Source organism: Manis pentadactyla, chromosome 3 (genome assembly GCF_030020395.1).
Source record: "Manis pentadactyla isolate mManPen7 chromosome 3, mManPen7.hap1, whole genome shotgun sequence".
NCBI classification, from domain to species: domain Eukaryota; kingdom Metazoa; phylum Chordata; class Mammalia; order Pholidota; family Manidae; genus Manis; species Manis pentadactyla.
In genome coordinates, this window is record NC_080021.1 from 106,875,948 (window position 1) to 106,892,895 (window position 16,948).

The window sequence follows — 16,948 nt, forward strand, 5'->3', positions numbered from 1 at the left end:
GCATGAGACTATGATTAGGCAAAATTAATAGAATAGCTTTCCTTTCTTAATCTGTCCTCTCTAAAGAAAATTTCTCTGCCTCCAAAGACATTACCAGTTTTACAGGTTTGGAACTGGGGGCTGTCAGATGGTAAGGTTTCCCAGATTGGGTAGAAAAGGCAGGTCTGTTGTGACTGGACTGAAAGTAGTCATGTGAGCACAAGAGTGGAAGGTGTATTTAAGCCAGCCGCTTTTCAAACACAGGGACTTGGAATGAAAGGAGTTCAGTCATTTTAACCCATTGGATAAGGGACGGCAGCAGTAGATGATCAAATTTCAAATGCTTATCTGGTGGAGGTGCCTAAGATAAGAATAACAGCAAAAGAACCAGAATTTCCACTTTATTTTCTTCATTAAGTAGGAATGTCCATTATTATTCCCACACCTGGAATCTTTACTTTTGTCCAACAATGTGTATTTCTCAGGTGAACCATGCTTTTCCAAAGAATAGACTGAAAATCTTCTTCCCTCACACTTCATCCTATCCATGGTCAAATGCATGAAAATGGTGAAGGAGTATGAATAGGACTGATAATTTGAAACACTTTTTGTTTTTTTGCAAGAGAGTAGATTTGAAGAAGAACTTAAGCGGTGGATTTAAAGTCTGGAGGAAGACCTGATTGACTAGTTGTAAAGTACAGTTTTATGTACAGATGTACCCTGAACTTGCCTCCATTGCTGCTACGGAAAGTGTGCTTCTCTTGCTGACAGTCCTGTCTCTGTTTCAGACAGTTGGCAAGAAGGTCTGTGGCAGCAATCCCTGCCAGAATGGTGGAACCTGCCTCAATCTTCACGATTCCTTTTTTTGTGTCTGTCCCTCACAGTGGAAGGTGAGTCACTTGGTCTTTGGTTAAAACTGATGGTGACTCAGCACCAGTGGTTTCCTTGGAAACATTCAGACATATTTCATTCTCCATCCAAAGTTTCTAGGAGTCTGTGGTCTCCCGAATCAGAAAGAATTATACCATATATTCCAAAATCCAAACAATGGTGAGCATGATTAAACAGCCTACAAATACTAAGCCATCTTAAGGAAGAGTCCACTCGATTGCCTAACTACCAGGAAGGGCATGGTATTTCAGCAGGCTTTAGTTTAAGTTGTCCGGCATTGAAAGCACTAAATGGACCTTAACAGAACCCTGTGAATTTTCTTGCATTTTCTATTAATGGTGGAAATGTTCCTGACATTCCCCTTAAAACACTTTTTAAGTGACTATTCCTAGGCATAGCTTCATTGTGAAATGAGGATTAGTTTGTATAAGGATTCTTCTCATGTGACTGCTGTGATTTTACAAAGAGCTCTTTGGCTCAGAAATTACTATTAGTAGTAGAGTAATAGTATTGTATTTAGCTTGGCTGAGAATTTCTTAATTGTCTCTGTATAAATACTTAAGCATATGTGAATATTGGCCCCAGGGGCCTCTGTGACTGGTGGCACCTGACTTTGTTCTGTACATGACTGCAGGGTCCTCTGTGCTCAGTTGATGTTAATGAATGTGAGATTTACTCAGGAACACCCTTGGGCTGCCAGAATGGAGCCACGTGTATAAATACAGCAGGGAGTTACAGGTAACTTTCTTCTCTTCTTTTCTTTTTCAAACAACAAACATTTATTTTCATACTCCTGGGTGTTCAGATTGGCCACTGTGGCTCTTCCTCAGTTTAGGTTTTGTCTGCAGTGTCTCATTCCTAGGCCTGGGCTGGAGGAGCAGCAGCCACTTGAAGAAAGTCTTTTTCATGGCTGAGCTCAAAGGCCCCAGAGGGTTGAGCAGAAACGTGTAATGTCTCTTTTAAAGCTTTGGCTCAAAACTGACTGTCACTTTTGACTATTAAAAATACATATATATTAGGGTATGTTTTTGAAGGACTAACACATCTAAAGTTAAGAACATCCAAGATTAATTATATATTACCAGCAAAATTAGGTACTTCAGAGGAAAAACATGTGGCTCTTGTGTAGTGACACAAAACTTATTCACTTAGGTGAAGAAAAGCATGTGTGTCGTTGACTCTCACCCCATGAAGGAATTGTTTCTCTACAGTCCCTGAGAAACTGGAGGAAGGCCTCTGTGGCCGGCATAGAGTAAGGACGGCATGGTGCAAGATGAGGAGGAAGAGTTAGCAAAAGTCAGAGCCTTGCGGGGGCAGCCACTGAGAGCAGTGGGTAAAGAGGGCACCCCACCACCCACCGCCCTAGCAGCCCGCAGCTGTTCTCATTCCACAGACTAGTAGGCAAAGGTTTAGTAAGGACAGCTTCCTTCAGTGCTCTGTGAAACATTGACCATACAAGATCAGAGATTGAACTGTGGTTTTCTTCGAATAGTGAACTGTCCATTGCCTTCCTTCAATTACAACCATAGGTCACTTACCACAGTCACCATGCAACTCCTGTCCTCTCTTTTGAGGTACTGTCAGATGGCTCGTCCACAGCACTCCTGCTCAGCTCAGGCATTGCCTCTTAATGAAAACTTCCCTTCCCTTACTAAGCTGTGCTGGGCATCAAAATGCCTCCATGTTCCCACCAACCTCTACAAATACTAATCATTCAAGCTCTTCTGGCTGAAACATCTTTTTAAGTAATCAAATCCAAAAATTTGTGGCAGATCTTTTGTATAGTCAATCTTTTGTATAGTTCCTTACAGACACTTAAAAAAAAGTCTCTGACATCATCTTTCCACATGTTTTGGTTGGTCTTCTGTTTTGTGTGCTCATTAAAAGATACAGAAATGGGTTCTGTTATAGCATGAGCAAATTCTTTCAATACTCTGGGTTGTAATCTCACTGGAGTAAAAAACATTTATTTGCTCTCTGACTAGCATCTCTGCTATCGTGTTCTTCAGTTGCCTTTTTATATTCATTCTGTCCTTTCCAGCAAAAATCAGTGCAGTGATTTCGATTTTTTCCTTGTCATCTAATACATTGTTTTCTCAAAAAAGCCATAATCCTTTTCTTTTTCATTTAAGTGATGTTCTTTTGTTCTTTTGATCTGATCTTAATCATGTTTTGCTGATTCTAAGTTGAAAACTTAACTCACTCAAACTTCTGGTAGATATGTCTGTGAGTTTAATCATTGTGCAAAACCAAAATTAACCACCTCTGACTAAAATTAAGTACAGCTGACCCTTGAACAATGCAGGGCTTGGGGTGCTGACTCATGCACAGTCAGGAATCCATGTATAATTTTGGATACTCTAAACTACTAATAGCCTACTGTTGACCGGAAGACTTACAGGTAGCATAAACAGTCAAACACATATTTTGTATGTTATATGTATTATATACTATATTATTACAATAAAGCTAGAGAAAACATGTTTTTTCAAATGTCACAGATCTCCAAAAAAATTGTCAGTATATTTATTGGGAAAAAATCCACATATAAGTGGACCTGTGCTGTTCAAAACTGTGTTATTCAAGGTTATTCATAACTGTATTATGTTATTAAAGAGCCTTTTGCTTTCAGTACTTTGTTTCTCATTTAAATGAACCCCCTGACCCCTGCGATTATAAACATTCAGGTTTGGGTTAGATCCAGAACACAGGTTTAATCTTTCATTTCCTTGAAAGCATTGTCTGCTGATTTCTGTTTATGAGCATTTATCAATGAGAATTGCTGTTTGGTGATATCACTGGCAAATGATTCCTAGCATTAATACTTTGCCACCTTCCTGATCTCGAGGAGTGTCATGGAGATTAGATACCACTCCCGGTCTTTCTTCATCATCACTGTCTTCCGGCATCTTGCAAGCCCAAGAATAACAGACATGTGGCGGGTGGGTGAGACCTATAGGCCAAGCCAAAACTGGGTTTCCTCTGCAGCATGTTATGTTTACCCCTCAAAGTAGAAAAGAACAAAAATTAATACAACTATTTGCTGCATGTCAGGGGTTAGAGTTCTTTGTCCAGATACAAACATGTCTGTGAGTGTGTTGAAGAGAGAGAAATTAAGAAAAAGCAAAAGAGCTATTTTATTTATTGAGAATTGCCTAAATGGCAGATTCCGCTTTATGAGATCAATACTGAATTCTCTCTTGCACCTTTCCTGGAAAAGGAAGCCTAAGGGACTCACTGTGCTGACCCTGGAAATAGTTTCAGTTTCTAGTCTCTGCCCTTCATAGATGTGCTGGAGGACACCACAGAGCAGACCATTACAATCTGGTTTCTTCCTCCTGATATGGGGATTGTTTATGAAGCCTCACGAATTCCAGTTGATTATCTATAACCTAAATATGTGATTCGGGCATATGATGGAGACATTTTGAAAGCATAAAAGAAATAGAAAAATTTTCATGAGGGTTAAGGATTAAATGCTTGCTTTGTGGAATCTGTGTGTAATGAAATAAAGAACACTTAGATATTTTCTTGAGTTCTATTAATTATATAAAGTTAAATTTTTCTTAATCAGTAGCTTTCTTGAGGCTCTAAGTCCCTTTGGGAAACGTTGACATGCATTTGCAAAGCAGCACTTGAGCTACTGTTGAATAATCCAGCCTGAGGAAATGTGGTGGAGGCAGAGAGTTCACCCTGGGTTGGGGTCTCCTTCAGTCTCTAACTCTTGGAGCCCATTTACTTGGGGAGAAAAGGACTCTTAATTCAAAGGGGTTAATAATTCCTAATTGTAAAGGCCTTGAGAGATAAAGCACTATGCAAGTACTAACTCATTGGAAGCCCTATTTCTTAGGAAAATTTCTGATGAAAATTTTTTCTTAGAGTAATGAAAATGGAGTCAGGAAACCCGTTGTCTGTTTCCACTGACTCTTGTATTCCTGTGCTCGAGGTCTTGCCTCAACTACCTCAGAGAACCAACAGATGACATTTGTCACTTCTCAATGCTGTTATCACCTCTTTGTTCTGAAGAACTGATTCTTCTTGTTTCTCCTGCTTAGTTGAGATTTAAGACAGCCCTTGGAATGCAAATTTGCTGTACACAGATGGTGTATGTGATATACTTCAGGTTCAGATCTAGAAGCCTTTCTAGAAAAAAAAGAAAGTTGAGTTTGTTATTTGTTTTTTTCTCTAGGAATACACATTGTTTGGCATATGTGCGCATACATATATTTCCATTCTTATTACTGGTGGGTTTTAAAACATGTAGAGCTTAAACAATGAGGATAATCTGGTTTTAGATCCAATGGGAATTAGGTATTAAACTTATTACCTCTTTCAGTTAGTTATATTCATATTGAACCATGGACTCCAATGCAAGTTAAACTATGACTATGAAAGTTGCCTAATATACTTGCAGTGTTTTTTAAGACAGAAAAGCCCAGTTTTGTTCTGCTGGAATCAAATCAGCAGTAGGTCATTACAAAAGTGACTTCTACAGGGAGGGGTATAGTTCATTACTCTTTTTCTTTAAAGGGCATATCCAGACACTTTGAGAATACATTTTGCCTGCAAACACTATTATGTTAAAAAGACATAAAAATGAAAAGTCTGCATAACTAAACTACTTTTAAGAACATGGGAATGTGGCATGGAAAAATAATGGTGCAGACATAACAAAGACCTATGTCTTAATTAATTTAATTAATTTAATTAATCTTCTGCCAGTTACTAATTCTGTGACCTTGGGCAGTGTGAGCCTGGCCAGTAAAATGGGAATAATAATATGTGACTTTGAGGATCCTAGCAAGGAGACTGATAGTGTACTTCACTTCCTCCCTCCTTCCTTCTTCTCACATTAAGTATACTTTGCGTACTTTGTAAACTCTGTAGAGAAGAGTGTAGGATTAAAATTTACTCATCTCTGAAAGACAAGAACAAGGGAGAAGGACTAGAGATAAAGAGAGGGGATTTAACTGCAGGTCCTCTAACTAGAGTCTCCTCTCAAATCTTAAGTCACTTACCAATAGTAAAGCATTAGTGATAAGATAAACACAATTTTCTGAGCACTTCCTATAGGAAAATGTCTTTAGACCCCAAGGTGAAAATAGTGCTTGTAGATTGGCACTATTATTTTATAAGAAACTGGAGACAGAGGGAATTATTTCATTGTCTAAGGTTAACAGTTAATAGGTATAGTCAGGGTCTAATCTTGGGCAGTTCCATTCAATAGGGTCCTTAATCTGGACCTCTTGTACAATATAGACTCAGAAAGTTAATAAGAGTTGTCTAAAAGGTTTTTAAAAAATTTGCAGATGGACGTGGTAGTAAACTTACCTGGATCAAATGCTCAAACATGTATACAAAATCTCCAATAGTCTAATTACATTCTCTGAAAGAATATTCTGGGTAAGGATGGGAGAGAGAAAAGGAAAGGGAAGGGGATGTGAGAGGCAGAGTACTGGAAGGAAGAGATGAGAGGAAGGTAAATAGCTTGGGTAGGGAGTGAATAATTGAGTTTCTCTTTAACTCTTTATTGCCGTTAATCTATGACCTTGTCTTAATGAGAAAGGCCACCTTGGAATGCTCAGAATCATGATTTTTAACGGAACAGATTTTTCACAATTATATATTGATGTGTGAATCACATGGAGTATACTTATATCCAAAAACTATTTACTTATCTGAAATTCATAACTGGGCATCCTGTGTGTTTATTTGCTAGGTCTGTGAACCCAACATGTGAGTCCCTGAACAGTACCATATTCTTTCTCTCTGACTCTGGCCACATTCACTAATCTTTTCTTCCTTAGAACCCACTCAAAGATCCCACCTTAGCCCTAGCATTGTTCCTGAGGCCCTACATGGATACCAAGCTCTATGCCCAGGGTGTGGTTCTAGATGCTTCTGAAACAGCTAGATTCTTATTTCTCACTCTGTCAGTCACACATTTGTTTTAATCTTTGGATATCAGCTGAGCAGCTTGTGCCTCAATATTTATTGTTAAAATAGTTTCTTTACCTTGTAGAATGTCCCCTTTTCCAGAACACTCAGAAACTAGTTCGTAGTTCTTGGCCATGCAGGTCCTCCACATTCCTTGTCTCTGACCCTTGGCTTTTGCGGTCCCTTTCCTCCATGAGGACCAACGTTGCTCAGGTCAGACAAGTGGTGACCTGTGTGCCTGGCTCTGCGCTCCATCAGATGTGCTCAGATGTGTAAATAAGCCTGGGCTCTGTCACCCCTCTACCCGAGCTTCTTCCAGCTGCCATTCTCATACCTTCCATATTCCCTCTGAAGCTGCACTTCAGATACCAAGTGAGTTAGATACCATGCTAACTCAGAAATGTTAAGAATTATAATAGTTTAAAGCACCTTTGCTTATTTAATCATTATTGGACTGAAATCTTCACATAGCAAAACATCCACCACTAGGTATTATCTAATAATTATTTTTTTGTGAGTTAAAATGTGACTATGAAAGAAATGTTACTATGTTAATTACATCTCTTTGGATAGAAGAAGTAGTGCTCTTTGTAATGTAAATAGACTCTGGATGTATTATTGCCTTATACAATCCCAGGGAACATTTGAGAATATAACAGTCAGTCAAGGTCACCTGTGCTTACTGGTGGGTCTACCTGGATGGATGATGTATGAACCTGCTGCTCTCTCCCTTTACCATCCTGAAGGAACTCAATCCCCATGGTTTATAGATTTCTGACCTTTGAATGTGCTATTTGATAACCTGATACCAGAAGAATTTATAGCAGTAGTGTTGCTCTGATAGTAAGTCCTGGCCCTTCTCTCACTGTATTTGAGAAGATAACACATTTACTCAGTCCACCACTTGAAAAAGAGCAGGGTGATTTTTGTCCAAGACACCAGGCAGTAAATCTGGTTTGCTGGTTTATGATTCCATATAAACATCACTAACCTGTAATTGGAATTTTTTTTTAAATTGATGCTAAGAAACACACATGCCCTGAAGCACAAGCTCTGACATTGTGCTCTTATGTGACAGTTGTCTCTGCTCACCTGAGACACATGGCCCTCAGTGTGCATCCAGATATAATGACTGCGACGGGGGCTCCAAGGCTCGCTGCATCCATGGCATCTGTGAGGACCTAGTCCGAGAGCGGGCTGGAGAGGTTGGTGCCTGCCCAAAGGTGGCTCCCTGGAGGGAGTCATGGCTGCTAGTCCCTTGTCCTGCATGACTGTATGAGTACTCCCCTGGAGGACTGGAGAGGAAGCCAGTTTCTGCCTTTAAGCTGGGCACAGGCAAGGAAGGAGATGAGGGTTGTCTATAACTAAGCAGAAACCTAGACCCAGAGGTTGATTTCATTATGTAAATTACTAACATTTTTATTATTCCTTTATGAATCTCTCTGTGAGACATGATTTTCTCTTGACCCTGTGAGTTTTACCAGTGACAAGATATAGAGACACCGAAGGCTCACTTCTCCTTGTTGGCAGCATGCACTTCTAAGGAGTCTGGATTTTTTCTGGCCCCTGAGCCCCTAAGCATGCTGCAGTCTCTGTGAACCCACCTCCCTGAGTGGCCCCTGTGTTCTGGGTCCTGAAAACCTTGACTTCTGACCCTCAACATACTGCCCAGCCCCACTCTGCTTGGCCTTGCAAGAGACCTTCAGGTCTTTATTTTTAGTTCTGTTTTTTTTTCTACCCATGTGATGGAAAACGGTTCCCTTCCAATAATGGTAGGAGGGTGGGGTGTGGGTGGGAGGGGAAGGAGAGACTTTCAAAAAGGAAACAAACAGAATTGATTTTCCATTGTCTGTGCCTAAATGGGTGTTTTTCCCTCTAAAAACATAGAAGGCTGAGTGGATTGACTTTAATTATATTGACTTACAGTTCTTGATCGTTGTTGCTCTTTCCCTGGCATCTTTGGGGCAAATTACAGGTTTCCTTTAGTCTGACATAAAAATGTTTCTCTTTTTGCATGGTCTGGTCTAAATGCTTAATCATAGGGAAATAAAAAGAGAAGCCACTCAATTGGCCTTATGGTAATGAATGTTAGAGGATAAACAGTTGGGAGATTGGTGACATTTTCAAAGCCTTTTCTTGTTCATTTTCTTGATTGTCTTTATTCCTGCCCTTGTCACCCTGCCAGCCCAAGTACAGCTGCATCTGCGATGCTGGGTGGACGTCCCCACCGAACAGCCCGGCCTGTACGCTGGACAGGGACGAGTGCAGCCTCCTGCCAGCACCTTGCTCAGCGCTTACGGAGTGTTTCAACACTCTGGGCTCTTTCTATTGTGGGGCTTGCCCGACAGGTACGCAGGCATGTCTGTGCCCAGCCCAAGGCGGCTCGGCTTTGACGTCAGCCAGCCAAGGTGCCAGAACCAATTGGATTCTGCTGCAGGATAAGACCATGGTTAGAGGTGTTCCAACCCACCTGCGTGTCCTATTTCACTAATTCCAGACTATCTTCCTGCTGTAAGAACTCAACAACAGAGATGGGAGGGTTAGAGTCAAACACTGGGGGCAGGGCTAGCTGTGGAGGTGGTGAGGCCAAACATTTTATGGGCTGACTAGACTTGAGACCAAAAGGCACAGGCTCTTGTCCCACCTTTCATACTGGCCAGATGTTTGTAACCTTGGGCAGATTATTTGACCTCTTAGTGTCTCCACCAGAGTCCAGTAGTCCTCACCTGGGTGTGTCAGGAGAACACCCTGTGGCTTTGCTGTAAATAGGGCTGTCCAGCTCTATCACAGACCCACAGAGAATTCATCGTCAGGGAAGGTCACAGGGAAGGTAGTTTCTGACTGCCTGGGTTTGAGTCCAAGCTCCATTTCTTACCATATGAGATCATCATCATCCTTTCAATACCCATTTGTAAAGCACGTAGTACAAGTAAAGCACTGTGCTGAGTACACTGGTGGGCAATTAATCAGACCTCAAAGAGTTTACAAGGTCGTCTGCATTCCCTGGGGGTTTTTAGCAGGTAGAGCACAAAGAGCATAGTAATAGCAGCTGTTCTTTTATGAAAACATCATTAAGGCACTGTGCTAGGCAATTTTTAATTCTTGCAGCTACAACCCAAACAAGAAATTCCTAATAGTATAATTTCCATTTTAAAATATAAGAACTTGAGACTTAGAGAAGGTAAATAAATGATTTACCTGAGATCACATATGCAGCAGGATTCAAACCCAGGTCTGCTGACTCTGGATCTGAGCTGAGCTGCTGAATACTCCATTATTCTGTCTCACCAAGGAACCCTGCACACCTATTGCTTCATTTAGTAGCTTTTTTCATGTTATGCATTTACATCTGTACAACTAGAAAGAAATTGAAAAAAACATGTAGATGCTTCCCTCTTAGTTCTCACAGACAAATAATCACATTCTGAAGGCAGTTTTCCAGGGACAGTTTTTAAAAACTAGAAATCAGAAATACAAATTATTTAAATTAATAGGATAAGCAATGTGTTCTTACATTCTTTTTATTGTTGGAGAAAAAAAGAAAAACACAAGCTTTTTGTTTTCCTGTTAATCACCTTGTTTTTCCTGAATATCAAAGAAATACATGTTGCTTATAAAATATAAAGAAACTACAAAAATATTTAAAACAAAACAAAACAAAACAGTGTCCACAACCTTCTCACTCAGACAGACCACCATTAACATTTGGTCATGTTTCCTTCCCATTTTCTTTGCACACTCAATTCTTCACCCACAAATATGGTCATTTTCTTAGGTAGATTTTTAGAAGAGGACTCTACTTAGATAAAAGAGAATAAATATTTTAAAGGACTTAAAATTTTAAAAATATTGTTAAAATCTTAATCATTTGAATTATAAGAGTAATAAAATTCACTGTAACTATTGAATAAAACAAAACCATCTAAAGCCAAACGGTATATTCTTTCTTCACCTTCAATCTCATTCTCCTCTAAGACCACTGGTAACAATTTGTTTTCTGCCCTCTTTTACCTTTTCTTTTACTTGTACAAATACATAGACACATATGCAGGGTTTAAAAAAAATTATTTCCCTAAATTAGGATCATAATCTGCCCATTATCCTAAAATTTGGTATTTCCAATTAAAAGTGATATGGGAAGATTCTTTCAAAATATGTGTGGGCATGTTATTAAAAATAACTTTTAGTATTCAGTGGTATAGATTTATCAAATTATATTCAGCTATGCCTCTATGGACCATGTAGAGGTTTTTTTCCCCATTAAACACCGTTGTAAGACATTTGCTTACCAACAACTGTATGTATACTGGCAGTTTTAAGACTGTAGAGTGAGTTTAAGGAGTGGAATTATTAGGCAAAATTTATGTATTTAAAAATTTTTAATGAATTCTGTAGATCTCTTTCCAAATAGATTTATCTTATTTATTTAACTTTCTGAACAACAGCATATAGGAGTAACCCCACTTGCCCACTTCTTTGCCAGAATTTGATTCTAAGAATTTAAAACAGTTTTTTGCCAGTCTGATAGGCAGAGTATATCTTGTCTTAACTTATAGTTCTGTACAGTTAAGCAGGTTTTTATATGCTTTTGATTATTTGCATTTCCTCTTTGTTAACAGTTGCATATAGAGCTAACTTTCAAATTTTATTTTTCTAGGCTGGAGAGGAAATGGATACAATTGCCAGGATATCAACGAATGTGAGATAAATAATGGTGGTTGTTCTGTGGCTCCACATGTTGAATGTGTGAATACACTTGGATCTTACCATTGTCAGTCCTGTCCACCAGGTGCTATGCCTCATTTCCTGATACAATTACCGGGAAAGCATACATTTGAAAACAAACTCTTGTGCTCCATTTTAAATATGATTTCTATCTAAGGGCATGTACTGAATTGTGCAGAAAATTTTACTCAACTTATGGATTCAGGGTATATTAATACAGCTATATGATAAGAAAGAAATAAACAGTATTCTGAATATCAATGGAAAACAAGCCTTTATGAACTATGAAATAACCTATTGAGATAATGTAGAATTTGAAAAATTTTCTCTGTGGATTGCAGACCTACAGCTCCATTGTTCCCATAAACAATTATTAATATAACACATTCATGAGATGTTTTACATATAAAATTTACTAAATAACAGGCATAATAGTAGGCATATAATACCTGATAGTTTTCCTTCTCTTCATTATTGCTATTCTCTAAATTGAGTTACTACCCAAGAAAGTCGGGGAGTCATAAGGGATAAACTGAAGCCCTACATTTTATTAACATGAAAGAACTGTCCTTTGGACTTCTACAGTAATTTAGCTCTAAGATCATCAAAGTCATTGTAATTATAAAACTTTCAACTTCCTCAGTGTTAGCACTTTCTAAGTCTACCAGTAATTTGGTACATCTTTTTGTTTTTAGTTTTAATATTGCAATTAGAAACAACCCTGAATGTTATTTCTGAAATGAGATTTCTAACTCTTGTTGTCCTTTTTAATTACGGAATTTTGTTTGACAGTTTATGTTTTTTTTTTGTTGATAGAGGATGTTTGGTTGGTCTGGTTCATGGTAATTGATTCTCCAGTTGGTATTTTTTCCTGCATATTCTTAACATTGTTTGTCGTGTCCCTGCTTTTGCTGTGATCAGGGTACCAGGGTGATGGAAGAGTGTGCACACTCATAAACATCTGCTTGGTCAATAACGGAGGCTGCCACCCGCACGCGTCGTGCTCCTCAGTTCTAGGTAATGACTCATCTTTCTCTGGTTTAGGGTATTTTAGTAAAAATAATTCTCTCTTATAACTTTAAAAATAAATACTGCCAAATTTTCTCCCAGAAATGTATCAATTTATATACTCATCAACAGTATATGAAAATATGCATCTACCCCATCCTTGACAATAATGGATACTACCATTATTTTTCATTTTGGTCAATTTTGTAGCTCAAAATTACCATCCCATTATTTTAATTTTGACTAATTCAAAATTAGCTTTTTGATTACTAACTAATAATTGATACTTTTTACATATTTACTGGCCATTTTATTCAAATTTTTATGTCCTTCTTTCATTTGCTTTCTCATTGATGTGTGAAATTTCATTATAAACTAAAGATATTATCTCATTATCTGCCTTATGTTTTACAAGTATTTTTCCTGGAATGTTGTTTTTATTTTAATTTTGTGCTGATATTTTCTATTTAGAAGTTTAAAATTTTTAGGTAGTCAAAAATATAAATTTTTTAGTATTTCTCCCCTTAGAAATAGGCCTTCTCTATTGAACTCTCTAAAAATAGTCAAGTACATGTTCTTTTATACTTTCATTTATTTTTAACATTAAGATCTTTGATCTTTTTAGGATTTCTTTTTATATATAGCATCTAATAGAGGTCTAGCTTGATATTTTTGTACAAATGGGGGACCTCCACTCCATTTATTGAACAATATATCACTTGCTATTTTGAAATACCACTTTCATTTTTACTAACTTGTCATACATATGCACATATATAAAAGAACATGTATGTGTGTATGTGTGTGTGTGTGTAAATATATACATACTTGTGACTATTTAAATGCTTACTAAATGATTAACAACATACTGAAATGGTTAGGCATATGGGTTCTAGAAAAGATGGCTTGGATTTTGATTTTTTCCCCTTGGCTCCACTATACTTGAGCTCTGTATCCTTGGTCAAGGCATTTAATCTCTCTGTGCTTTGTCTTCATCTATATATTAGGATTATAATAGTACTATCTCTAGGGCTCTTGAGAGGATTAAGTTAGTCAGTATATGTACAGTGCTTGCAACAGACAGCATCATCACAAGGATACCCTTGTCTGCTGTTGACCCCTCCATGATGAGAAACTTGACTTTCCCTCAGCATACCTCACATTTGTACATGACTCAGGACCATGACATATGGACTGACAGCACCAGTGTCAATCTGCATATAAAGTATTGGAAACATGTAATACCTTTCTTATTTTTAAGATAAAAGAATAGAAAAAAGATTATAATATTTTCTCCTCATGCCTTGTATTGTCTGCCCCTAAGGATATGCAGACTTCATTTTGGTGATTTCTGATGTAGACAGCATAGCATGAGGTTCATTACTGGGTCAGAATAGAGGAATCCTGTCTTTACAATTTCATTTTTATTTCTGAACAGGTTCCTTACCTCTCTGCACTTGTCTCCCGGGATATACTGGAAATGGTTATGGGCCAAATGGATGTGTTCAACTCAGTAATGTTTGCCTGAGTCACCCCTGTTTAAATGGACAATGCATCGTGAGTGCTTTGTTCTTCCTGTAGACATAGAATACTTAACAATTATTTTAGTTTCACTTCTATGAAATATGTTTTCTATGATTCATGAATGTTAAGGTTAACGACTAAAGCTTAAGATAAATAACTGTCAATACCAGGTAGGTAGTAACTCTAGTTCCCAGGAAAAGCCAATAAGTTAATTTTTTTTCTCAATAATTTACAAAGTAGTAAAGCAAAGCCTACAGTTTGATCGAAATAAATCTAACTTCTTACACTTAGCAATCACCATTTAAATGAATTAACTAATACAAGTTAGGCTACTGGAAGGTGTTTGTGGCTTAACATCCTGTGCATTCATCACATAACACTGCTTTTCTTTTTTATTATTTGGGTTGATCAAGTTTATTGTTGTTTTGTTTTATGGCATTATGTTTTTTCTTGTCTTAGGATACAGTCTCTGGTTATCTTTGTAAGTGTGAATCAGGTTGGGCTGGTATCAACTGCACAGAAAACATCAATGAGTGTCTAAGTAACCCCTGTTTGAACGGGGGGACTTGTGTTGATGGCATTAATGCTTTCAGTTGTGAATGCACACGCTTCTGGACTGGATTTCTCTGTCAGATTCCCCAGCAAGGTATGCTCAACATTTCTTATAGCACAGATGCACAGTTTAGAATTATTTTTAATGAGTCCTGCTATACTCTTCTCTTGAACCCATTTCTCATCCAGTTGCCCAAATGCTTAGAATGCTTTCCTTGCAGAAATGGTATAAAATTCACAAGGTAAATATATTTCTCAATTTCAGCTGGAAGAAACTTTTCCACAAAGGAAAATGAGATTAGTATGTACCATTTTCATTGTATCCATTCTGAAAACAAAATATGCTGAGTTATTGTGATTTTCTGAGGGACAGTTTTCTCTATAGCAGCCATTTAATATCCCTAGAATATTATACTTAATTGTGTCATTCTCCTGGTATAGAATATATAGTGGCTCCCCATTACCTCTTAAATAAAGATTTGGACTGTTTTTCAATTATCCTCTATAACCAGACCTCACCCTGTCCATCTCGACTTATTTGTCGTTAGGTGCCTAAAAAATACTCCCTTTCAAGCCAGACATCTTTCTTTATCACTTGAACCTATGTGCCACCATGAATATTTCTGCTGTATTCCTTTATTTGGGATATTTCTCCTCCTCAACCTCTCTAAATTCCTTCTTTGCTTCCTATCCAAATGTATTTGTCCCTCAGGAGTACTTTACATTCAGCCTCCCTCATAACGACTCCACCCTCATTTACTCCTTCCGATTCTAAATCAGAGCATTACTGCAACTTTACTTTATATCTAGGACTACAGTAGACCCTGTGGAGACATAAAGAAGCATGAATTATCATCTCTACATATTAACTGCTTATCTTCCAGTTGTGGAGATAAGACTAATACAGAATGATAGAGAGGAAACAAGAACTGAAGAACTAAATTGTGTGGGGCCAAGCCAAATATCGCAGGTAGAAGGAATGGGAGAGGCAGGGGACATTCATGGCAGAGACCAGCAGACATCAACTGGACTTTGAATAGGGGGTGGGCTATGGGTGGTGTCAAAGGAGAAAGAGGACAGGGAGAAGAGAGGATGGCAGGGTTCTTGCCTCCTACATGGTTACTCAGGCTTCTCCACGTGCTGCAGTGGCAGGGCTAGAGCTGCAAAGCCTCCTGCTCTTTGGAACTTCTGAAGAGAATGCTCATCACCCTTTCCTTGGCAGTCTGTGGAGGGTCCCTCTCAGGGGTGAATGGAAGCTTCAACTATAGGAGCTCTGATGTTGGTCCTGTGCATGACGTTACCTGCTTCTGGGTCATCCGGACTGAGGAGGGAAAGGTAAATGTGGGCTCTTCTGTCCAAATCTACATTAATCTTAATGAACATGTAATTTGTATAGGTATGACACAAAATATATATAATGGTAATTCAGCTATCATATTGAGATATTACAAAGTCTCAAGCTTTGGGATAGATATTTTATGTACGTTTCACTAACCTTACACTAACTCTTTGAAATAAGTAATAGTGTCCTCATTTTATAATGAGAAAATGGAAACTAAGTCAAGTGATTTTTTTAACACTTCTTAGCTAGTAATTGGACTGGCTTGGTTTCAGCACTGGCCAACTACAAGCCAGTAATTTGTAAAGTCATGTTGTTACTGAGACAGTAGAGTTTGAAGATGACCACTCAGCATTTTGTTGATTATTAGGTGAAAATGGGGACCGCCACTGAGATGGTTTTCTTATCAATGCCTTCTTATCAATGCCGTTGCATGTACCACTGTGCTGTGCTAATTGCTTCACTTACATTATTCCATTGTATTTTAACTCTCATAACCCTGAAAGAGAATTTTTATCCTCGTTTTACATATGAGGAAATGGAGACCACAGCAGCTGAGAAATTTGTCCAGGTGCGCATGATTTGAAATCACATGTGGTGACTTGAACCCAGCCCTTTTGACTCCAGGGACTCTGAGCACTGCATGAACATTCTTCAGATTAAGATCTGAGCCTGAGAGTTTTGGTGCTTTCACTCCCAACACTAATTACTCAGACTTAACCAAATATTTATTTCTGAGTCAATTCCTGGGCTCATTAAAATAAAGTTGTATATCTGAATAAATAAGGTTTTCCCTTGAAATCCTGTTAAATTTTTCCAGCAAACTAAAGTTACAGAGGTCATTGTCTAAGGGTTAGAAAACACTTTTTCTTTCCCTTGAGGAGGTAGGGCTCTTTGGGGCCTGGTAACCCCACAATAGAATGAACTCCAAAATCAGTTTTCCAGTGGGTATGTTATGTGAATTTCCTTCCTTCCATTTAGTTTTCATGAATT

General features: G+C 38.2%; 1 protein-coding gene across 3 annotated transcripts in view; it reads left to right on the forward strand.

Moving 5' to 3' along the window:
- The window catches only part of CUBN (cubilin), a 257,655-nt gene that overhangs the window by 4,210 nt on the left and 236,497 nt on the right, over window positions 1-16,948 (forward strand). For all 3 annotated transcript variants that reach the window (XM_057498263.1, XM_057498265.1, XM_036889071.2), the window contains exons 5-13: window positions 768-869; window positions 1,505-1,608; window positions 7,886-8,012; window positions 8,993-9,155; window positions 11,465-11,596; window positions 12,454-12,549; window positions 13,979-14,097; window positions 14,524-14,710; window positions 15,839-15,951. In XM_057498263.1, coding sequence (XP_057354246.1) covers window positions 768-869; window positions 1,505-1,608; window positions 7,886-8,012; window positions 8,993-9,155; window positions 11,465-11,596; window positions 12,454-12,549; window positions 13,979-14,097; window positions 14,524-14,710; window positions 15,839-15,951 — 1,143 coding nt within the window. The remainder of the gene's footprint in view (window positions 1-767; window positions 870-1,504; window positions 1,609-7,885; window positions 8,013-8,992; window positions 9,156-11,464; window positions 11,597-12,453; window positions 12,550-13,978; window positions 14,098-14,523; window positions 14,711-15,838; window positions 15,952-16,948) is intronic.